Source organism: Protomyctophum parallelum (genome assembly GCF_964188405.1).
Source record: "Protomyctophum parallelum genome assembly, chromosome: 3".
Taxonomy (NCBI): Eukaryota; Metazoa; Chordata; class Actinopteri; order Myctophiformes; family Myctophidae; genus Protomyctophum; species Protomyctophum parallelum.
Window position 1 is genome coordinate 23,135,133 of NC_139698.1, and position 25,000 is coordinate 23,160,132.

The 25,000-nt window shown below is 46.8% G+C and overlaps 1 protein-coding gene across 4 annotated transcripts in view; it reads left to right on the forward strand.

Moving 5' to 3' along the window:
* Positions 1-25,000, forward strand: part of creb5b (cAMP responsive element binding protein 5b) — a 117,669-nt gene that overhangs the window by 90,607 nt on the left and 2,062 nt on the right. For 2 of the 4 annotated variants that reach the window (XM_083761320.1, XM_083761323.1), the window contains exons 8-11: positions 6,649-6,801; positions 10,854-11,045; positions 14,330-14,569; positions 16,083-16,191. In XM_083761320.1, coding sequence (XP_083617446.1) covers positions 6,649-6,801; positions 10,854-11,045; positions 14,330-14,569; positions 16,083-16,191 — 694 coding nt within the window. Of the gene's footprint in view, positions 1-6,648; positions 6,802-10,853; positions 11,046-14,329; positions 14,570-16,082; positions 16,196-25,000 lie in introns of all 4 variants that reach the window. The other 2 variants (XM_083761322.1, XM_083761321.1) reach the window with 2 other exon arrangements.

The following is a 25,000-nucleotide window of genomic DNA, read 5'->3' on the forward strand; positions in this document are numbered from 1 at the left end:
CACTGAGAAGGACGGTGGAAAACGGACTGTAAATGTATAGTGAAATTAATGAGTTGAACGGGGTATATTTCTTCCAGTGGTTACAGTCGGGTCTCTCTTCACAACGCCAGCTCGTCCAATAATAACATAGAGGGTGTGCACGTGCATAAAGTGGGTGGCGGAATGGAGTGGCAAAGTGAGTTTAACATCGTTTAACGTTGTTTAACGTCGTTTAATGCGATCACACATAGGACTTTTCCGTTTGGATGTATATATGGGCTGTCATGAAGGCCAGAAAGTCGTTTTTTTCGCCACCCGTATAACTTCCAGGTATGACGACGATGATGTCACGACCCCCCCCCCCCCCCCCCCCCCCCCCCCTATATGAGCGTAAACCGCTGCACCTCGAAACCACAGCGCACCTGATGAGAATAAAGTCATGATGCGCATCTGCGAATAAAAATAATAAAATATGCATTCACACATGACAGTCTTGATTTTATTCGCGTGCACGCTTCTCACTAAACAACCCTGACTTTGCATTAATCACCCCAGCGTACTGTAACTTCTGTAAGTCATCTGCACAGATTCAGCGCTCAGTCAAGAGTCAAAGAGGGCTCTTCTCTTCCTGAAGCTTGTTAACAACAGGACGAGCCGAGGTGCGCTCTGGAGAGTTGAACTGTCTGTCGGGGGTGAAATTAAAAGGGACAGTCATGACTCTTTTGTTATTTTTTATGACATCTTAAAACGCGACAGATCGAAGTCCAAACCAAGACAGATTATTGGCAGTTTGTGTTTAGTTTTCCACTCCAGGGGTTGTCTGTGTAAAGTCACGTCTCAGAGCGTACTACTAGACCCCGGAGAGAGGAGAGGAGATGCTCCCGCTTTGTAGTAAACACGTACAGTAAGAACACAATGCTCTCCTTGAGACAGACAGACAGACAGACGGACGGCGTCTCTTAGCTCTGTCCTCACCCCGCTGTCTCAAGGTGTGTGTGTGTGTGTGTGTGTGTGTGTGTGTGTGTGTGTCTCGCTGCGCTCCCCTCTCTCTCTCTCTCTCTCTCTCCCTGGCTCGTCTCGTTAAGTGGACCACACGTTCTGAAGCAACAAACCCTCCCGTTAGCCTGCCTTTGCGTTGCCAGGTGTGTGAGAGCAGCAGCGCTCAGGCTCTCACACCTCGTCTGCTGGGCACAGGTCTGACGGACACACAGACACACACACACACACACACACACACACACACACACACACACATGCATGGCGCATGCATGCATGCACGCACGCGCATTGTCGCGCAATGGTGGAAAGTAATTAAGTGGCAGTGCATGTACTTAAAGTACCGTACTTGGAGGTATTTTAACTACTAGAGTACATTGACATATTTCAAGCAATTAAGTTTCAAGTCCCTCATGCGTGTTGATGTCCATACTGTACTGAAATGAACAGAATCCAATGGCTTATTCCTTACATAAATCATGGTAAAAATGGTCAGCAGCCATTTCAAGTAGAGAAATACTGTATCGGTATCGGAAAAGTATCGGATCGGCCCTTATTTGTCATATCGGGTCATATCGGTATCGGTGAATATGCCAGTCTAACCACCGATCCGACACAGGGGTAAGGGGTTGACACTATGGCAGGTAAATACAATGTTGGGGTTTGCTTTGGAGCAGTTTATATACTCCTCACTCAAATGTGCTTAAAAAACACAACACGAGATATATAGCTAGATAGCTATAAACACAACACCAGATATATAGCTAGATAGCTATAAACACAACACCAGATATTATAGCTAGATAGCTATAAACACAACACGAGATATATAGCTAGATAGCTATAAACACAACACGAGATCACGTGCGATGCGCTCCGCAAAATCTGCGAGCTCATCAACAGGTTGCAAAATGCCCAAAACAGGTCCCAAAACATGGTATTTGTGAGCACCGCCACTGTCTATTCTTTTGTCGTATGACAACAAAAAATGCTCCCCAATGTCTGAATCTGTGAGCTTGAAGGCAGGCTACGACGAACACTAGCAGTAGCTTGCTCGTTAGCTCCTCAAATTTCTTCCACCTGTGTGTAATCTCAGCAGCGCATTGAAGTGGGCACAGGCAGGGCAAAAGCAGAAGCAGAACGTCCGTGAACGTTTTGCTTAACAATGATCAGTTGTTCAGTGCTGTTTAACTTTGGCAATATGTGATACTAGAGCCTAGAGAACATGCTAATATGGCTGCTAAATAAGAACGGTTTCCCCTATCAGCTAGAATGCTATTGTGTGTGTGTGTGTGTGTGTGTGTGTGTGTGTGTGTGTGTGTGTGTGTGTGTGTGTGTGTGTGTGTGTGTGTGTGTGTGTGTGTGTGTGTGTGTGTGTTTGTGCGTGCGTGTGCGTGCCCACACACTGTGTAGGACAGTGGTCCTACTAATTTAGACAGCTAAATTATAGATAGTTAAGAAGTAAACCAAGTGGGGGTCTGTAACAGAGTGCAAAAATGGAACCAAATACACTCTCAAAATTTACATTGATTTTTACAATAGAAATACAAATAAATTGGGGTCTGAGAGATAGAAATGGGAAGAAAGACAGTCAGCTATACACAGTCAACATTACAGATTACAGTATCATTCCATAAGTACAAGGAATGGCAATGAAATCAAATTGTATTAAAAAGGGGGTAAAATATTAATTTTGAAGGAGTATTCATTTTTATTGTCTTTATTGTTAGTTACAACATGCCTACAATAACTTGAAGCATTTTTTTAAAGGTAATTGCAAAAAGGTGCCATAATCCGATTAATCGTTTAAATAATCGCCCGATGAATCGATTATGAAAATCCATAATCATGTATTTTGCCATAATCAGGTAGCTTTACAACGAAGATGTATTCGGCTATTCGGTATTCGGTTTTCGGCCAACTGTTTCCTATATTCGGTATTCGGTTTCGGCCAAGAATTTCCCTTTCGGTGCATCCCTAAAATATAGGCCTATATACAAGGAGGTTAAATGGGAGGCTATTGTGTAGTCAAAGTTACCAATACAAGCTAGTTAATTCAGCATTCTTTAATTGACCGGTCAGGCCGCTCTGGTAGGCCTCAGGCCGCCCTGGTAGGCCTCATGCCGCCCTGGTAGGCCTCAGGCCGCTCTGGTAGGCCTCAGGCCGCCCTGGTAGGCCTCATGCCGCCCTGGTAGGCCTCATGCCGCCCTGGTAGGCCTCATGCCGCTCTGGTAGGCCTCAGGCCGCCCTGGTAGGCCTCATGCCGCCCTGGTAGGCCTCAGGCCGCCCTGGTAGGCCTCATGCCGCCCTGGTAGGCCTCATGCCGCCCTGGTAGGCCTCATGCCGCTCTGGTACTGTAGGCCTCATGCCGCTCTGGTAGGCCTCATGCCGCTCTGGTAGGCCTCATGCCGCTCTGGTAGGCCTCATGCCGCTCTGGTAGGCCTCATGCCGCTCTGGTAGGCCTCATGCCGCCCTGGTAGGCCTCATGCCGCTCTGGTAGGCCTCATGCCGCTCTGGTACTGTAGGCCTCATGCCGCTCTGGTAGGCCTCATGCCACCCAGGTAGGCCTCAGACCGAATCTTGTCAAAGGACAAGATTCTTGGGCAGAATCTCCACCTTTGTTAACCAAAGGGCCCTTAGGACCTTAGCTGGAGCCCTCATACTGCCCATTTCTGACTATGCTTGTACGTCCTGGTTCCCTAACACCTCAATGGCACAGAAAACCAAGCTTCAAACTTCTCAAAACAAACTAATCCGACTTCTTCACCTAGGGCCCATGACCCACCTATATGCAGAGCATTTTGACAGCATAGGCTGGCTCAGGGTGGAAGATAGAGTCAAGCAATTAAAGATGGGCCTGACTTTCAAAATTGTAAATGCAACTTTACCCTCCATGCCCTCAGTACCCACGTAAATGGTAAATGGTGCATTTATATAGCGCCTTTATCCAAGGCGCTTTACAGAGATTGTGCATTACATTCACCCATTCACACACACATTCATACACCGATGGCAGCGGAAACCATGCAAGGCACCAACTAGCACATCGGGAGCAATTAGGGGTTCAGTGTCTTGCTCAAGGACACTTCGACAGTAACTCTGGGGGAGCCCGGGTTCGAACTGGCAACCTTACGGTTACCATCCAGGCACTCTACCCCTGAGCCACCGCCGCCCCCCTTACTTGGCTAATTACTTTAAAAAGGTGAGCAACAACCACAGCCATAAAACTAGAGGGAGCGTGAACAACGATCTGGTGCCACCCATTTATAAAACAAATATGGGCAAATTCACCTTCCAAAGCACTGCTACCCAGGTGTGGAATGCCCTCCCCCCATCTGTCAGCAGGTCAAAGGGAGAGGAGGTGATCGCATCAGCCGCTTAGTGCGAATAATAATCCCCTTCCGATTAACCTTCGACCCCAACCTGTGAATACTGTATATTTCATGTTTAGAGGAAATGTATATGTTGCCTTAAATTATTATTGTTATTACTTATATTTACTTATATTGTTACTGTTACTGTGTTAACTTATTATTCATGTCATGTGTGAGTGGATAGGACCCGAATGGAAACAAGGCCGCAAGGTCTTTCTTCGGTGAAATCCTTTTTTTGGACAGAAATGCCTGACTGTACATTGTGCTGTTTGCATTTATGTTGCCTAATAAAGTATTCAAACAATCAAATCAGGTAGGCCTCAGGCCGCCCAGGTAGGCCTCATGCCACCTGGTAGGCCTCATGCCGCCCAGGTAGGCCTCATACCACCCTGGTAGGCCTCATGCCACCTGGTAGGCCTCATGCCGCCCAGGTAGGCCTCATACCACCCTGGTAGGCCTCATGCCACCCTGGTAGGCCTCATGCCGCCCTGGTAGGCCTCATGCCGCCCTGGTAGGCCTCATGCCACCCTGGTAGGCCTCATGCAGCCCAGGTAGGCCTCATACCACCCTGGTAGGCCTCATGCCACCCTGGTAGGCCTCATGCCACCCAGGTAGGCCTCAGGCCGCCCAGGTAGGCCTCATGACGCTCTGGTAGGCCTCATGACGCTCTGGTAGGCATTAGGCCACAATGGTAGGCCTCGAACGAGGCCTGATAGGCCTCAGACCGCCCTAGTAGGTCTCGGACGAGGCCTGGTAAGCCGCATTTCATTTCAGCGCCTTATAAGGAAAGTTGCGTGGCACATCTATGCACAGGAAAATCTATGTTCACAGTGAAAGGGACGTGTTGTTGAAGACTGCCCCTAAGAACCACACGCCCCCACTCACTTGCTATGGGAAACCCAGCCATTATCATTATTATTATTATTATTATTGATACTTGTAAAGGTCATGAAGTTTGCCTCCACCCACAATAAGTGAATGATGTGTCCATTAAAATGGACACGTGTCCTCAGAGTGTCCTTGAGCAGCGAGACGACGCTAACGACTCGTGGATAATAAGACTGTTGGCAAAACGTCTAAATATAAATGAGAAAGGGAGAGAGAGGGATGAGAGACACTGAAAGGGAAGAGAGAGAGACACTGAAAGGGGGAGTGAGAGAGAGAGAGGGGGGGGGGGGGTGGTAGAGATGTCACAATGAAGGAGAGGCAGAGAGAGAGAATGAGAGGTAGTGAAGGAGAGACAGAGGACAGGCTAAGTGACTATGATCTGCTCGCCGTGTTGACACGTAGATTTATGGAGAGCTGTTCTCTCTCCTGACAGTCAACACATTCTGTCAGCATACTGATGGATGGAAACTATGCACCCAACCTGTGCCTCGCCTCGCCTCGCGTTGTGTGCGAATGATGTTCCATTCCTGAAGATTGTTTTTAGGGCATTTCAACTTGATTGTACAGGACAGCCACAGAGGGATGGCAGCGGTGGGAATATAGCAAGGCGGGCCTCTCCGACCTCCAATATGGGTCACGAACTGAGATTCAAAGATATTGTTGTACAGTAGTATACTCTTATGTGGGAGACATGACAGCTGTAATGCAGCGGTTCACAAAGTGGGGTCCCAGGGGGTTCCTTGAGAGGGCGTTCCAGGCAGTGGCATTCATACGCTGTATACGTAGTATGCCGTGCCGACATTCTTTTTTGGGGGGGGATAAAGCGCATGCCGTGCGCTAATAATTTCATCCATTGTGCAAGCACTGGTTTCCAGGGAGTGCACAGCAAAATGACTGATATAGGAACCAAATGGACCCGTACAGGTTTTGATACTCAGTGAGTGTACAAAATGAACACTTAGAGTTAAACACCAATGGGACCCCCCCAATCATAAGGTGCAGATTGGGGGACGTCTCAGGGATACAAATTCACCTATAGCTAAGCCCCGCCCTCTCCCACTTAGACACTCCCACTTGGACACTTTCCGGGCTCATTCATTCCAATATAAATTTAGATTTTACACATTAAATACTGGTTCATTTTTTGGAACCAGAACCTTCAAAATCTCTTCCAAATCCGTCAACAAGGCCTGCCGTATATATGCACTGGAAAAATATGTGCGTGACATTTATTTATTTTTTTCATATAGGAAAACTATTTGTCTAACCCATGTTATGCTTAGCTGTGATTGGACCATATAGCAGTTTGGGGGAGGGGCTTTGCTATAGGTCAATTGCAACACGTGAGGGATCCGTCATGGTGACCTAACGCGACTGTTTTGTCTCTCTCTCTCTCTCTCTCTCTCAACAGAGGCTGAAGGCCGCACTCGCGCACCACCCGGGTGCCATCTCCAACGGCAACATGAACTCCATGGGTCACATGATGGAGATGATGTCGTCGCGGCAACAGGAGCAGGCGTCTCACCATCACATGCACTCGCACCCGCACCAGCACCCCCTACAGGTTAGACATGCACCCACACCACCAGCACCCCCTACAGGTTAGACATGCACCCACACCACCAGCACCCCCTACAGGTTAGACATGCACCCACACCAGCACCCCCTACAGGTTAGACATGCACCCACACCAGCACCTACGGGCTTTGATTGATTGATTGATTGATTGATTGATTGATTGATTGATTGAAATATTTATTAACAGTTTGCAAAATTACAGTACATTTCAAGCACAACTCAATACAAAGACTGTTAACTGTGAGTGGACGACCCAATAAAGCATTACACTTGTTTACAATAGGGTCCACCTTGTTCAATTCATCATAACAACAACAGGCAGTGTTGTTTTCGTTGGTGCCTTGCATGGTTTCCTCCGCCATCGGTGTATCGTGTATGCATGTGTGTGTGAATAGGTGAATGTAATGCACAATCTATGCAAAGCGCCTTGGATAAGGGCCAGTGGAGCCTGCCTGGAAAATGACAAGGGGGGTCCTTTTTGTGGGCGTGGCCAAAAGTGGGCGTTACCAAAAGGTGGGCGTGTCCAAAAGTGGGCGTTACCAAAAGGTGGGCGTGACAATGGCCGTCAGATTTTGACAGCTTCAAATTTGTGTTAAAAATAATATAACCCAATTGACTCCAGTCCTCTCTGTTTAATTCACTACAGTAAGCACTTGTGTTATTTGTAAAGTGTTCTTAGAAGACAATTGTCCCTGGATAAATTGTAAAAGTATACTGTACCAATTTTATAATCATTTATAAAATGTTAATAAAAATGTATGACAAAAATAAAGTATAGTTAATTATTTGAGCTTGTTTCTAAAGTGTAGTTGTTTATGGAGAGTAGGTAACCAAGTGATTAGATGTAAAATTGTGTAAAATTCAGGGATAATGAAAGTTAAAAGAACTCCATGACACATTAATTTAAACCAAAGATGAGGCACTTTATTTAGGAATAAGGAAGGTAGAAGGAAAGCAAAATAAACATTTCCAAAGCAATGCAAATACAAATACAAAGAGGGAATCAACCATATGCTCGATGGAGGTGCAATAAAAAGTTTAAAAGTAAAGTGAAATGGTGCTTCAAAGATCAGTGGGACTCAAATAATAGAAAAAGGACCGTGATCCGAGCACTCAAAAAAGTTTAAAAATGAGGAGGATAGATAAAAATAACTTTTAAAACAGCAAACATGTTTTGACTCGCACAGGACTCTTCATGAGGGCAGGTATGATGCAGAACCAGGTTTAGCAGCTGCCGAACCCACATTTCCCAAAGTACTGTATGCGGGAGTCATTCCCAAAACAGAAGCTTTTCACAACTTCCTTAAGATCCAAGGCTTCAGTCAGATCATCATGGATGTGCAAAAAAAGCAGGTGGTTGAGGCGTTTTTGGGTCATCGTTGAACGAAGGTAGGTTTTCACCCGACGAAGGGTTGAGAAACTACGCTCAGCGTTGGAATTTGTCATCGGCACTGTTAAGTACAGACGCAGTAGCTTGGTGACCTCGCTAAGACATCCATCTTCAGCCCAATTCTGTTTCAGCACGTCAACGAGTGTAGCTACTTGTGTCACTTTTGTGATGGACGTGCGACCCATGAGTACATTCTTCTCGTTGTGAACTGCCAACAATCCCGGGAGCAATGTCAGCTGTACAGAGAGTCGATCCATATCGATGTCTCCAGTGCACTGGACGACGACATCATCGTGGATTGTTATTGGTCCAGGTCCCTCTGTGCTGTTAAAACAAAAATATTCTATTATAGTTTGGTGACGACAATAACAACATCAGTTGGCCTACCAGGCCCAATACATTATTTCACTGTAACTTATAGTGCTTATATATTATTACAATTATTTTTATTCTACTGGAGCAATGTAAAGTGCAACATGAATACAATGTATTATTACTACAAGATAATATAGGTACAAACCTGTTGACAGCAGTGAGATGGTTGTGAATGGCCCATTGACATCCCACAATCAAAATAGGAATAGCAATGGCCTGATTGATAGCTAAAATCATTGTTCCAGACCCCTTAATGGACACCTAGGAATGGGAAACTAAACTGAGTTCAAGCCATATTTACATTTTTTTAAATTCTAAACTCAAAAGTGCCCCAAGTTGAAGAATCACCCACATATATCTAACTATAAAGTGCTATGACTACATAAAAAGCAATTATAGTGCTGTCTAGATTGATTTGGTGTGTGTGTGACACAAGTACAGCACAATAACAGTGAAGATGCCTATCTACAAGCTCACCTTACACATTAGCCTATTCAAAAGACAGTGTTTGGCAATGACATCTGTTTTACAGAAGCTAAGAACATAACAGTGGAATATATCCATCTATATAATGAAACTATATACATGTATAAACTATGCATATGAAGTTGTTTTCACAACTGGTTGCTTATTTCTCTCGCAGAATCAGGCAACATATTTTGTTGTTGATGGTAGCTCTGTAGGCTAGGCGGGCCAAGAGACTTTTACAAAATACCATTGTTAATATTTCCTTCTCTGCTATTTCTGTTAGCCAGTTAGTACCATACTAGTATTATCTTCAAAAACGATCGGTTACAATTAACGGATTTTATCGCGAAATTGGTTTAGCAAATGACTTTACTAGCATGGAAGCACTAGCATTACTTTAGCAGGGAACCTTCACTTACTCAGTTACTCTCTGATGTTTAACAGTCTCGGATGCATTAGGCCTGTGTAAATGTGCCAAATGAGTACAAATAAAAACACTATATAAATAAGATTTGTGTTGTTATTTTCGCTTATTTTGGGCTTGAAGTTGTTTTCACAACTGGTTGCTTATTTCTCTCGCAGAATTTGGCAACATCATTTGTTGACGGTAGCTCTGTAGGCTAGGCGGGCCAAAACACTTTTACAAAATACCATTGTTAATATTTCCTTCTCTGCTATTTCTGTTAGCCAGTTAGTACCATACTAGTATTATCTTCAAAAACGATCGGTTACAATTAACGGATTTTATCGCGAAATTGGTTTAGCAAATGACTTTACTAGCATGGAAGCTGTAGTTGGCTTTGTTAGCAAGGGTTCCCCGGAACTTCCCCCACACCAAACAGACACATTAGCTGCCTGCACACAACACAAATAGTATTGTTGTTGTTACTTGTTGTTGCATTAGAGATAATAGATTAGCCTACTTAATTTCTACACAATTAGATAATGTAGAACCATTGTCATTTTGATCGTTTGCCTGTTATCTCTCCTTTAAAAAATTATAGTCTACTGTATTTATTTGGCATTTTGTATGAACAAACAAACATTAAAATAACAGTCTCAGATGCATTAGGCCTGTGTAAATGTGCCAAATGAGTACAAATAAAAACACTATATAAATAAGATTTGTGTTGTTATTATTTTGGGCTTGAATTTGTTTTCACAACTGGTTGCTTATTTCTCTCGCAGAATCTGGCAACATCTTTTGTTGTTGATGGTAGCTCTGTAGGCTAGGCGGGCCAATACACTTTTACAAAATACCATTGTTAATATTTCCTTCTCTGCTATTTCTGTTAGCCAGTTAGTACCATACTAGTATTATCTTCAAAAACGATCGGTTACAATTAATTAATTTTATCGATAAATTGGTTTAGCAAATTACTTTACTAGCATGGAAGCACTAGCATTACTTTAGCAGGGAACCTTCACTTAATCAGTTACTCTCTGATGTTTGACAAGGGTGTCCCCCCATGTCCTGCGTGGGGGACCCACTCCAAGCGGGGGGGGGCACTCCAAGCGGGGGGGGGTGTGTTTACAGTCTAAGTGCCTCTGAGACTGTCTGAATACAAAGCGACGGTCTGCGCATGCGCGGCCAGACTCAATCGGGGGGGGACACTGTGTCAATGCCACAGACAGGGCCAGGCGCGCCTGATAAGGGCCGCTATATAAATGCACCATTTTCCATTTTCAACATGGACACAATTACGACGATTGTGACCAAAATAACTGCGACTATCTCGAAATGACTGCGGTCGGAGACGATGATATAATAACACTTGCGACGACCTTGTATTATGTCCTTCCAGGGCCCGCCCCACGCCTACCAGCACCACGGGCATCACCACGCACCCCACGGCCAGGCCCACGGGCAGAGTGGGCACCACCACCCGCAGAGCGGGCACAACCCCCACAACCACAACTCCCACAACCCCCACCTCCACCCGGGGCACCCGCACCAGACCTCGCCGCACCACCACGCCATGCACTCGGGTTCGCAGGTATAACGCCACGCACCGTGGATGGACACAGCTGTGTTGATTTGTGACCAGATTTGACTGAGAGACTGCCATCGCGCAAATTCCAGCTTTTCACCAGATATTTTTTATTATTTTTTATGAGTTAATAGCACAGGCAGACTCTTCACATACTAGATGTCTGAAATAAGTGTCAGACATGTAAATATGAAATAAATGCCCAAACATGTAGCTAGGTGTAATGTTAGAGTCCACAGAAGTGAACCTTTCAAGCCTGTTTTCTCAACTGGCTGTTTTCTGCAAGACATTACTCTATAAGCCATATCTCCAAAACTGGTGGGTCAAACTGAACAACCAATATGTCAATTTGAACCTATGAAAATTCTAATAAATCCAATGGCAGTCCCTCAGTCAAATTTAGTCACATTTGGTCGACTAATACTGTGACGAGAAATGTTCGTCGACTACCTTTTTTCACTGACGAACACTAAATGGAAACTAAATGAGAACTAAGCTATGATGACAAAAAATAAGACTATTATCCAAGAGATCCAGACATTTTACACTTTCGTTGCATGCTGAAAATAGCCGTGTGTGAGCTTGTAGATCGGCTATTTTCAGCTAGTTTAAAATTAGCCATTACGACGGCATCAAGGCCCGACAAACTGCTACCAGGTATACGTGAGAGAAAGTAGAACATGGAAAAAAACTGGACACGGTTTAAAGTAAATGTGCTCAGGATGGTGGTCTAATAATCGGTTGGATGTCCGAAACGGCTACGGATTCAAATTCAAACGTTTTGAGCTTGTAAAGCTGCTATTTTTGCTACTTTTGTATGACACAAAGTATAGGGCATTCATTTACTCCAAAATATGGAGTTATGAGGTTTGTGCCTGACAGCAACGATATGTTTAATGCTAGATATAGTTTGTTCCTTTTCTAAGCATCATGTTGGGTAAATGGGGGTACTTTGATCAGGAAAGGGGGTATTAAACCCAAACAGGCTTGAGAACCACTGTCTAATTGCAACTATACTTAGCATGCTGTAATCGCAAACAAATTCTGCAAAATTATCAGAATCGTTTCCGTTCATCTGATTGCTCATAAATTGTCCAAACACTAAAAAAAACCCGGTGGAAATAGTAAATCCACAAGCTTCATTGTATACCGCGACTATTTCCACAAATGTTTATTTAAAACGATTAAATATATGGCCTGTTTTTGGCCTTGTTTTGGGGTCTGACCAGCGCTGTGAAAACCCCGCTGGCCGTGAGATCACACACACTAATGGACCGTGACTGGATCAAGGTGCTGTTTTAGAGGGCCCTGTTGAGCAAACACGTTTTTTTTTCTCGATTTTTTTGGACAAACAGCTATTAGTGGTTACTGTGTAAAAAGTAGGCTTAAATTATGTTTCACGTTCACTGTAAAAAGCTAGCAGGTCAAACACATTTTCCCCTTTCACTGTGGCCTCCGGGCCGGCCCGCCGCCTGCCAAGTATAGTTTTCCTGGCAGCCTTTCACAGGGGTCATTTTTATTCCCTTTTTTTTCTTCGTGCGGTTGGTCAGCCACGGGTCAGAGGCAGAGGCAGGTGGTATTAGGTGGAAAGGGGTCACACAGATGATGCTGTTAAAAAAAGTTGTTCCTTGTGTGAACGGTTCTCAGGGCCTGGGGCCCCCGTTGGAAACTAGTGCCCCCGCACCACCCCACGCCCTTAATTCTTCTTCCACGCTGCCAAGCTGCGGTTTATATACGTTGCTTCACAATGTGCTCCAGGTGTCTCAGACAGGGCGAAGAGTTTACAAGAGCGAGTCACGCTGACAGACAAGACCGACTGCCTCGTCCTAATTAAGTAGCCGTGTAATATACTGCGTGAGCTATATGAATATGGACAGAGCTTGTGTTTGTCTTTTTGTTCGTTCTGTGATTCAGAGCTGCGACGTAAAAGGACATCAAAATCCGAATCTCCGGAATCTCGGGTGCAGTACTTAGTTTAGACAGTTTTTGGTTTAGACTAGTCATTGGTTAGACCAGTCACTAGTCCTATACAACTACAACCTATCTCAAACCCTCACCCTAACCGTAACCTCCCACGGGGCAGCGGGGTGCATACTTAGTTTAGACTAGTCATTGGTTAGACATGGGTTAAGGTTAGGTTTAGGTGTGCTGCCCCGTGGGAGGTTAGGTTTAGGGTGAGGGTTTGAGATAGGTTGTAGTTTATAGGACTAATGACTGGTCTAACCAATGACAAGTCTAAACCAAGTACTGTCTAAACTAAGTACTGCACTCGTAGCAGCACACCTAAACCTAACCTTAACCCATGTCTAACCAATGACTAGTCTAAACTGAAACCCCTGAATCTCCCTATTCGTCCTCACGTCGCTCAGCCAGCCCAGCGCGGATCCTCGGGCGATGCCCACGTACGTATTAGATGAAGGGCTCGCCGAGAGTCGGCGAGAGACGGGGGATTTATGCTCCAAACGTACCATTAAGACATTAAAACAACACTCGGTGCCTGTATACACAGCGGCCATCAAAGAGCCTTGTATTTTCCGTTGGTCCTCTCATAAAAATGGTAATGATTGGGAAGGCTGAAAAACAGCTGAACTTGCCAAGTTTATGTCAAGATCAGTCAGTCGGGTTGGAGCGAGCGCGGCAGCGGTAGTTACGGCGGCCTCTTTCGACGTCTAACGTCTAACCGACGTTAAAGTCTGAGTGGAAGTGGGCGGTTTGGAAAAAGCTCGCCTCTCTTTCTGCGACACCTCTTTAACAAGGCCAGTGAGTGAATCGGGCCCCAGTCAGTCAGTCAGTTTTCCAATCAGTCAGTCAGGCAGTCAGTCATTCCTGTCCTGGCCTTAACATACAGGACGCGTGTCACGACCAGATGTTGTTCTTACGGGGGACGCTGCCAGACAGGGAATGTAGCCGCGGGGAGGTTAATATATAGGTTGTGTGTGTGTGTGTATTGGGGGAGGGGAGGGGAGGAGGGGAGGAGGGGAGGAGGGGAGGGCCGCTATAGACAGACAGTGCAGCGGTGGTGCTGCTGTGACAGTAGACAGGTGGCTTGGCTGCCAGCCAGCCAGCCAGCCCCCCCCGCGCGCGCCGCGCCCGCGTCTGAGTCGTCGTGGCATGTCTAGTAAAACAGTGTCAGACGTGCCTCCCCTCCGTGGTCTTTTTTAAGGAGGGATAAAGCACTATAGAAAAGTGACCTTGATGTCCTCCTTGTTGTCCTCTCCTCTCTTCTCTTCTCTTCTCCCCTCCCCCCTCCTCCTCGTCGTCGTCCTATGTATGTATTTCCGTTATACAAGATGTCGCCCGCAGCCCAGCAGATGCAGCCCACGCAGACGCTGCAGTCGCCGCCACCCAACGGCGGCGGCGGCGGCGGGCGGCGGCGGCGGGTGGTGGACGAGGACCCGGACGAGCGCCGGCGGAAGTTCCTGGAGCGCAACCGTGCAGCGGCCACGCGCTGCCGGCAGAAGAGGAAAGTGTGGGTGATGTCGCTGGAGAAGAAGGCCGAGGAGCTGACGCAGACCAACATGCAGCTTCAGGTATATAACTGATACGGTTTATACGGTTATTATAAAAGGGCCTTGTTGCAATTGGGATAAAAAATATATATATATAAAAATAAAAAAAAGAACTGTAGGTGCGTTTTATCTCTCCCCCGTTTTGCGAGGCCCTATAGAGAGAGAGCCGTGGTTTACTAGACCCGAAACTTTGAACGTTTTCTCGTCGTTTTGGACGTTTTGTTCCGCAATTTCATGCTGTGTTGATGCCAACGTCAATAGGAGATGTTAAGTAATGCAGGTGTTTAACAATAATTTTACTTTTGAGAGCGTAAAATGAAACCATTTGGTTTCATTTTACGCTCTCAAGGGTTTTTTTGTTTGCGACATTTTGTGTTTTATTATTATTTGAAAACATTTCCCACCCCAAAAAAAGGAAAAACTGATAAATGCATTGCAAACAAATTCAAAGATTAATCTTTTGAAGAATTTCATGGATTTAAATCTAGGAAATTCCATAAATTGTCAAACGAAGTAGTGAAAATAGCCCATCTACAAGCTCACAACACTTCGCTATGCTACGTGTTGTGAGCTTGTAGATCGGCTATTTTCACGAATTTGGGTTCCCAGGGGGTGGAAGATTTCAGATAAAATGTCTCTTTTGGGCTATAAAAACTGGGTAAAGAGCGTGAACGCTATATCTTCACCGAAGCAGGGAAACCCCATGATTCCAAAACGGACGTTTGCTTCTTTTTTTTTCATCCAACGAAACGGTCGTGAGAAAGAAAAATGGAAAGCGAGAGAACAGGTGCAACGTGTTTCCGAAACGTCTGTGCAGTGCAACAATGGCTTTGTTTTGATTCCGGAGGCCTTTGCGCGGCCCCCGTAGCATTTTACATGAATGGCAAGTTTGTACTGTGGAAACAAAGCGATGCTTGATAGATGAACTATATCCTACTTTAGATTAGAATCTCTGTCTGTTATCTCTCTCTCTCTCTCTCTCTTGTGCAAAAAGTTGGCAGCCAGCTAGCTGTCATAAACCTACCTCGGAACATGGAATGCTCCTAGCGACTAGGTTCCTGTGAAAGTGAAATCGCACCACACACGCAGTGTCACGCACACAAGTGCTGGCACTGTATAGTATTTCCTGGTTGCTCTTATTCAGAGCAACTTAAAACAACACAGTAAGAATATTAAGCTTCAAGTACGTAGAGCAACAGCATCAAAGCTCAGGACAACAACGCTTAACTCATTCTGGACGGGGAAGCCCTTTTTGGTGCAAGACTTTGTTATACAAGCCTGTCATCCTTGTTGTCGCTGACCTGAAAGCAGCAATCGAAACAATAAAGCAAAGAACAAAATAAAACAGAATAAAGAGCTTAAGAGAAAAGGTCGGTCACTTTGCTGTCCTTCTCCTACGCGCCTGTCGTCTGTATAGGTCTGCAAAAGCCTTGCTTTTTTATGTATTATTAATCAAATATGTGTATTGTGTGCGTTGTGTGTGTGTGTGTGTGTGTGTGTGTGTGTGTTTGTGCGTGCGTGCTGTGCTTTGCAGAACGAAGTGACCATGCTGAAGAACGAGGTGACCCAGCTCAAACAGCTCCTCCTCACCCACAAGGACTGTCCCATCACCACTATGCATAAAGACTCCCAAGGTTACCTCAGTGAGTAAAGCTATACTCACACACACACACACACACACACACACACGCAGCACAAACAAACAGACAGACCTCTAAAAAAAAAAACAGCTTCACCTGCTGTGCCTTAATTGTCCTCGCTCGGCAGGGACAAACCACCGCTGTGTGTGTGTGTGTGTGTGTGTGTGTGTGTGTGAACGACGGGACACCCTGGTGGCTGGTCTGGGGCACTGCATGGCATACAGGCTATCTGCATCCCCCAGCCCAGTCACCACCACCATGCATGCCCCACCACCACCACCACCACGCCAGGTGGTGACCTGCTGTCGTCTCGCTGTCTCGCCCTCTCCCTCGTACAACGTTTGCAGAAGCACTCGGTAGTTCTCTGGGGGCGAAGAACACCCCCCCCCCCCTCCTCGGGGACCACCCTGGACTCATACCGTACAAAAACACGGCCTTGTTTTTTAACGGCCGTGGGGGCGGGCGGCAGGGCGGCAGGGCCTGGACTGGTGTGAGAAGTCCCATCGCTGTATAGTCGTCTGAATCCCGTCCCGTCTCTCCCTCCCTATGAGCCCTGTTTTTCCATGGGAGTGTGTGTGAGGGGTGGGTGGGGGTGTACTGTACTGTACTGTACTGTACTCTCCTGTACTGTACCGTGGAGGACGGCCACAGACAGACACTCAGGGCAGGAGAAAAGACGTCAGAGTCGAGGCCCCGACGGACGCCCCATCCAAAGTCTCCCTCCCTCCCTCCCTCCCTCCCTCCCAGGACCTCCGCTGATTACTGGGCCTGGCCCCGAGGGCAACATACAGCAGTAAGAAGCATGACGTCATCACAGCCCCGCCCCCTCCCCTCCGATATGGATACGAGTGACATTTCCATGTAATTAGGAGGGCGAGAGAGGGCGGGCGGGCGGTGACTCTCCCTCCCCTCCCTCCCTCCCTGTGCGGCTTGTTGTGGGAGCGTACAAGGAAAAAGCAGGCTCACTCTTCTCTTCAACCTCTCTCATGGCTTGAATGGCTCTTTTATAGCGGCGGGGCCCGGCGGAGCTCAGGAGACTCCGAGGCGGGGCCGCGGCGGGGCTGAGAGAGACGTTCGTTAACATTGATGAGTCCCTCCTGTGTGTGCACATGTCACTGCCAATGGGTCCCCGAGTCGTCAGCCTCCATGTTTATGGAGGTTTTTTTTTCTTTTCGTTTTTTTTATGATTAATCTTTTTTTTTCTTTTCTTTTTTTCGTTTTTTTTATTGCTTTATGCACTTATGGGCTGTTGGGGGGGGGGGGGGGGGACAGGTGGTTTAATGACTGTAAATTCTGCTGTTCTGGACAAGGCGGCTATAAAAGTCTGATCTATTATTATGGGCCTTACTGAAATGTACGACCGCGACGCTTTCTATGAGATGTCGAGGATGTTTGTGTGTCGTGTATATTTTTGCGTTTAATAAAGGTGTATCTTAACGATAACAGGTTTTGTGCGTGTATGTGTTTATGTGTGTGTGTGTGCTTAATTTTGAGAGAGAGCTGCTATGAGCAATATGGAAATAATTGAGGGCGCACGCACGCACGCAGGCAGGCACGCACGCACGCACACAAATCATTAAAAACTGCCCTTTCCGTAGTGTGGACCAGAAACGTATTCTGAGGAAAAGGTATATTTTATTGATTTGTTATTAATTCTACTATATCCTTATATCCTAGTACTATTCTAGTACCTGTTCACCGTTCACACACACACACACACACACACACACACACACACACACACACACACACACACGCACGGAATGGAACGAGCTTTATACCACATATACCACCATAACTCTGGAAGTGTACAAATGGAACCAAATGGACCTGTTAGGGTCCATGTACACTGTACGGATATAATTAAACTTTGCTGTTTCATAACTTTGTTCAACTATTGATTCAACCCTCCGCATGGGGGTGTAACAAACAGGATAGTAATTGTGATTTAAACACACACCGTTATATTACTCAAACACACACTTCCTCCAAGTTGTAATAAGGCTCTCAAACATTCACTTATTTTCCGGCCATTTTATTACTAATAACTCATAACACACTCACACACGTACAAACACACTTCTACTAAACTTGTGTACAGTAAAAGCCCTATTTGCTTTGTCTGGCCCGTGTTTAGATATAGTTCAAATAGCTTCCACAACTAAATGTTCTTCAATCAATAGCACAAGATTCAGAGGTCGCGACTGTAGTCGCGTTAGTAGCATTAGGTAATAAACTGAAACACACAAAAGAAACACAAACACATACTATTAATTCACAGATCTAACGACTGCACAAGCGTATCACTATGACAGAGTATTTACCGTACTTATTAACACATTATAAAGACTCACGCAAACGCCATGTTCCTGCTTTGTCACATTGCTTACGAATGAATAAAACGGGTACGCGTATCTGCATTGTCTCTGTGAGAGCACGCCTCTTCGACATCTGACACTTCCTTCCTCATGCAATTGTCATCACTTATTGACTTGTGCCCCACTAGTATGCGTCCTAACATTCCTTCTAGCAGTAGTTAGTACAACACATTTTACCCCCCAATTTACTGTATTAATATCTACATCCCTGAGATACTGTAATTGGTTGATAAGAGGATTTCTGTTCTTATATAACACAGAGTATTCTATATAGGCAGTGAACTTCCTTAGTAACACTAACATCTATACATATACAACACAACATGTAGTTACATATATAAGCTGGGTCGGCACTTAATATTATAATGAGCCCACCACCCGGAATAAACGCGACACCTCCCACTTTTAGCTACGGTTTGAAATTAAACCCAGTAAGCTAAATAGATACCCCACACTCATTTGTATACAAAACCATTCAAATAAACAATAGAAAAAAGTATATCAATCATGCTTCTATTGACGAACGCCTCCGGATGGCACTCACCAGGTGAACTCATGAATCAATAAACCTATTCTACTTTCATACTGAATAAATTTTGATCTCAACTGACTATAGGAGGTCGACACCACCGCTTCGCTCCTTACTGGATGGCAAGTATGCCCCACCACCCAGTCTTGCCTCAAGTAAATACCCATTAAGCTAATCTTACCCGCGCAGCATGCATATATGGAAGAGTTCGTTTGGGTATTTCTCAAGAGGACTTCTAGTCTAATTTACTGGTCTTCAACCGGGATTAGGACCACCAGCCTTCGCACATCACGATGGAGGATGACAGATGGCCACGCCACCTCGTCCTTTTCCACCTGCGACCAACTGATGGGCAGACTTGGACATGTCCGCACCTTTACGTCCCTGACAACACCCTGGTTATCTGGATAGACCTCCACGACACGACCCATCCGGAATCGACCTCGTAGAGCGTTCTGGTCCGCGACCCACACCAGGTCGCCGACGGCCACATTCCGTGCTGGAACGTGCCATTTCTCTCGGATAAAGAGATGTGGACCCGCCAGCTGGCTCCACCGCTTCCAGAACTTGTCCACCTCGCGCTGAACTGCCCGAAGACGACTGTATGGGTAGCTAGGGAAGTCAAAACCCAGGTAGTCTCTCCTGGGCCCTGCCCGCCCCAACAGCAGTGAGTTGGGAGTGATGATGTCCACCGAATCCTCGCCGACCTGAGCTCTGGCTCCGATGGGTCTTTCGTTGGACAGGTTAGCAGCAAGGTAAAGTAGAGTCTGGAACTCCAACGCCGACAGATCATCGGTGTCGCCGACGCTGCTCAACGCCCTTTTTAGAACATGGACGGCAGCTTCGGCCGCCCCGTTCCGATGCGGAGAGTCCGCTGGGCTAAACTCCCATGCCCAGTCGGTCCCTGCAACTGCTGCTCTCTGCTGGATCTGCTTCTTGTCAATGTCCCCTAGGAACTTGTATAGATCCTCCAATGCTGGTCTTGCGCCAACAAAGTTCGTACCCTGATCAGACCACAACTTTTTGGGGTGGCCTCTCAGAGCAGTGAATCGCTGGTAGGTCTGCAGAAAGCCTTCTGTAGACAAGTCCTCAACTAAGTCTGCATGGACAGCTCGTGAGGCCATACAACTGAAGACCACGCCCCAGACTTTTCTCTTTACGCGTCGCCTCACAATGCCTCTGACAGTGTAAGGACCGAACAAATCCAGCGTTGTGTACTCGAACGGAGCTGCTGGACTTGTGCGCACTGTAGGAAGATCAGCCATCACTTGACTGGATAGCTTAGCTTCCCGCTTACGACAAAACAGGCAAGAGTCGATCACTTTCCGTGCGACCCTCGGCCCCTGAATCACCCAGGCCTTCTTCCTGACTCGCAGGAGTGTCCCAGCCACGCCTTCGTGGTTTGCACGGTGAGCCTCCTCGCACAGTAGTGTGCTGACTCGTGCTCCGTAAGGAATGATGGGCACGCCTTGACTTTCTTGGTCAACGGTTTGAACTCGGCCTCGGCATAGCAAGAGACCTGTCTTGTCGTTTTTACTAACTACAAGACGGTTCAGTGTCGTTGTCGGGAAAGAAATCCCTTCTTGGGCAGCAAGGCACAGCTCCATAAATGCTGTGTCGCGCTCTCCGACAGAGAGCACTGCCCCCCACTGTACACGACTGCCGGACTTGAATAAGCCCCTGTGGCCGCGCAACACCCTGCGGACGTAGCCTACTGCCCCGCAGAGTTTTGACAGTGTGCTGCATCTAGTCAAGTCCATCTGGTTCACAAGACCCGACCCCCACAGCTGCTCAGTTTCGTCATTAGATGCTGCCCCAGAACCCCCATCACTGACCGGTGAAGGACTCCTGCTTGCTGCTGGAGACCCCCCGTTGTCCGGTGAAGATCTGTCACTGACTGGTGAGGACCTGCCACTGCCTGGCAGCGTCGCAGACCCCTGGTTCCTAGTCTGGGATCTAGTAACAGCAGCAGAGAATGCCTTTCTCTGCAATGTACTCACGATTTCTCGCGATGAAGCAGCCACCTCAGCAGCAGACTTCATGGGCCATTCCTCCACTGGTTTGGTCAGGAATTCTGGTCCCTTTTGCCACAGGGAGTCACTGTCTAATTGCTCAGGAGAACCCCCCCTTGTGACTAGATCAGCTACATTTTCCACCCCGGGAATCCACCACCAGTCAGTCACAGGCCCCGCCTTCTGGATTTCCCCAACCCTGTTTGCGAAGAACGTTTGGAACCCGTAACTGTCTCTTTGAATGGCACCCAGCACTGTCTGACTGTCAACAAAGTGATACCACCTCGCGATTGTCAGCCTGCTATGCTTCAACACGTACTCTTTAAGCCGTGCGGCAAAGACAGCACCGCAGATTTCAGCTTTCACTGCATCGCCTTTTTGATCTAGGGGAGCCAACTTGGCTTTTGACTCCACCAGACGGGTCTCTACCCCGCTAGCAGTTTCCCAGCGCAGGTAGAGCACCGCTCCGTAGGATTCTGAGCTCCCATCGGAAAAGGTGATGCCCCAAGGTTCCCCCACCCATCCGGGCGGAGTGATGCACCTAGGGAACGTGATAGAACTCAGCTTTGCATATTCCACAAAAAGCTCAACCGCTCTCATGCGGAGATCGCTAGACAGCGGTTGATCCCAAGTGTCTTTGGTCAATGACCCTGCCTCCTGGAACGCTCTTCTGACTAGAATAACGCCCTTCTGTTTCAGAGGCGTCACAAGGCCAATGGGATCATACAGCCCTGCTACTTGACTCAGCAACATCCGCCGAGTCAAAGGATTTGGCGTTTTCTCCGCCACCTCCTCCAGAGCAAGGTTTTCCTCGCTCCGCACTTTTTTCTTTCTTGCGGAAAAGTTTATGGCAATCATGATGAAGAGGCTGTCCTCCTTCACATGGTAACCAACTCCCAGAGCCTTGTTGTCTTCCTCTCTCATTTGATTTGGCAACAATATAGTCTCTGGTCTCATTTCTCCATCTCCTTCCCTCCCACTTTGGCCTGACCGTACCCAGGGCTTTAGGTGAAACCCCCCGGTGGCCAATATGGTTTTAACCCCCGCCAGTAGCTCCTCTAGCCTCTGGGGGCAATTGTGAGATAGAAAAATGTCATCCACGTAAGCGTTTTCCACGATTACTTCCCTCTCGTCCACCATGTCAGTGAACTGAGGTAGATACGCTGTTTCGCGCATCGCTATTTGAGCTATGCTACCAGCTGGACGGTCACCCATGTTGACCCGTACCACAGCGTAATCTTCAATCTCGCTGTCAACTGAGTCCCTCCATAGGAACCGGTGCAAATGTACCTCCCGCTCTTCAAGCCAGACCGAGTGGTACATTTTGCTTACGTCGCCGATAGCAGCATACTTCCCTTCTCTGAAACGAAGTAACACTGCTCGGATGGGGTTCAAGACGTCAGGACCCTTCAACAGGATGCTGTTCAAACTCACACCTCGAAATTCTTGACTACTGTCCCAGACTATTCTAACTGGCGTGGAAACAGAATGTGGGTTTGGTGCCATGAGATGGTTAATCCACCAGACAGCGCCGTTCCACATGTCCATGACAATTTTAGACAGTTTGACAGCAGCTCCTCTCTTGAGCATCTCGTGCACCTGGCTAGCATAAGCCTTTTCCCACACGGGATCTCTACTGAGACGTTTCTCAGATTTTAAGAACGTGGCCACAACCGCCGTTCTATTGTTCGGTAAAGTATCTGGATTCTCTTTCCAGGGGTAACTCGCGTCCCAGTGAGACTCGTCACTGTGCGCGTCACTTGTCTTAAAAGTTAAACCCCTTTTGACAATCTCCATTTCTCTTTCGTCAGCGAGAGACATCTCCTTTCCACCAGGAGCGCATTTTCCACACCGACAACCTCCACATAGAGGGTTGCACGCGGCGCCGATACTGTCCCAACGCCACCACGACAGAGCGGTGGCGGAATCAGTATGGCAAGTAGCCGCCGCCTTAATCTCAACGGCAGCCCCTCTCATTGAAAGAGCTAAATGGGTTGACGCCTCTCTTGTGATCATTTCACTAGCGTCAAACAGAGTAGGATGCACTCCGCTAACCGTTTTACCCAGAGCACCCTCCCATAGGACCAGATCCCCGACCCTTCTCAGCCTTTGCGCGGCACAACTGAAAATTGTGAGGCGCTTCGTTTTTGCACTCCACAATTTTGCATAGGAAACTGTTGTTCCGCACTCTGCACTGCCCGTCATGCTGGCCTAAGCACCGCACGCATGCTTTGTGCTTCTTAACGAGAGCCCTTTTGCTCTCTACATTAGCTCGTCCGAATACTTTACAACGGTACAGTTGGCCCGTATGATCATTTTCCCCACAGATTACGCAATTGGATCCGCGCGCCTCGCCACTAGTGGTACTGGTAGCCTTTGTGGACGCGCGTTTCTCGCGCGCACCGCTGCCCGGCCTGTCTGAGTACCGCTCATTTTTATGGCTCCGTGGTGAATCATTACGTTTGGTCTCTGAGCTTGTTGCATTTAATATCTCCTGTTCAACGAGCACTGCTGTATGCTCGCGGAGAAATTCAATGAAACACTCAAACCTGTTCTTGTACCCGACATTGCCCTGATTTTTAGACAAACCTTGGTGATGAACTATCCACCTTTCTTGTATTTCTGGCGGCAATTTTCTCTCCAGATTATAAATTACGACTGGATTTTTGATAGCCTCATCTGCATCTAGGTCAGATAGATCAAGGACTGATTGTTCTATCAATCGAACTAGATGCAACGTCTCTTTGTGTTGACCAGGTCCACTGCGCACCTTAGGCACGCTATCCAGATTCATTATAATCTCACTGACAATTTGTCCTACGTTACCGTATAAACACTCCAGTTTACGGTACACTTCTTCAGTAGTTTTGCAATAATCCAGTCTTAATTCATCACTAATCTTTTTGTCAATGGAATCCATCAATAGTTGGTAATGCATGTCGTCACCCCAGTCAGCGGATTCACACAGCGCATATTTTCTATGCCATTGTGCTTTCCATCTGAAATAAGACATGCGCTCTCTCTAAATTGTGGTAATTTCATTGGTTGGGTAGCGAGTTTACTCGCCTTTGTTTTCCCGTTTGCCCCGCCGTCAGCGGCGGTGAGGGCTTGAGGAACCTTCTCCTCTTTAATTGCTACAGGCTTAGTTATATCGCCTTTGTGCGCCAACTCCTGGAGGCGTCTATTTTTCTCCACCTTATAGTTGTTGACTGTTTTCATTAATCCGGCCAAATTCTCGCCAGAAATGCAACCTTCATACTGTTCAAATAAGGCTTTCACGTCTGCAAAGGACTCCTCAAATTCGGTAGCCACATTGTTGCAGAGGCGTTCCGTTATTTCGTGCTCTTTATATTTGTCAGGATCTGCGTAACGGAACGCAGACTCTACCCGAGTTATAGCGCACTTAAAAGCCGCATCAATACACCGGTCCCACAAATGGTCCTTCACTTGTTTAATGCCTATAGTGTATTTCTCTTCGCCTGCTTTTATTTTCTCATCTACCGCGAGGATTTCCTTTTTACAATCCTCGTCATCAATCTCTTCTAAAGCATTTTTATACTCTAGGCTATCATTTAGAAATGCCTCGTAGTCCTTCGTCACACCAACTATCATAAGTTTGAGTTCTTCCTCAGACTTTGCGTCGGTGAATGGCACTATTAAGCACTTAGCGGCGTTCTTGGTCAGCGTTCCTTGGCTTTTAGAATGTGCCTTTTTAAAGTCGGTTAAGTCTGCTAAGGTTGCCATGGTTACGATATGGACGCTCGCCCCCCACCAACCTTTCTGTTTCAAGATGGCCGGGACCGGGACATTCCTCAATGGCGACTGCTCAGGAAGTGGCTGTGGAACACGTGTATTGTATCCCCTCAAACGCCCCTCCTGTTAGCATTAGCATT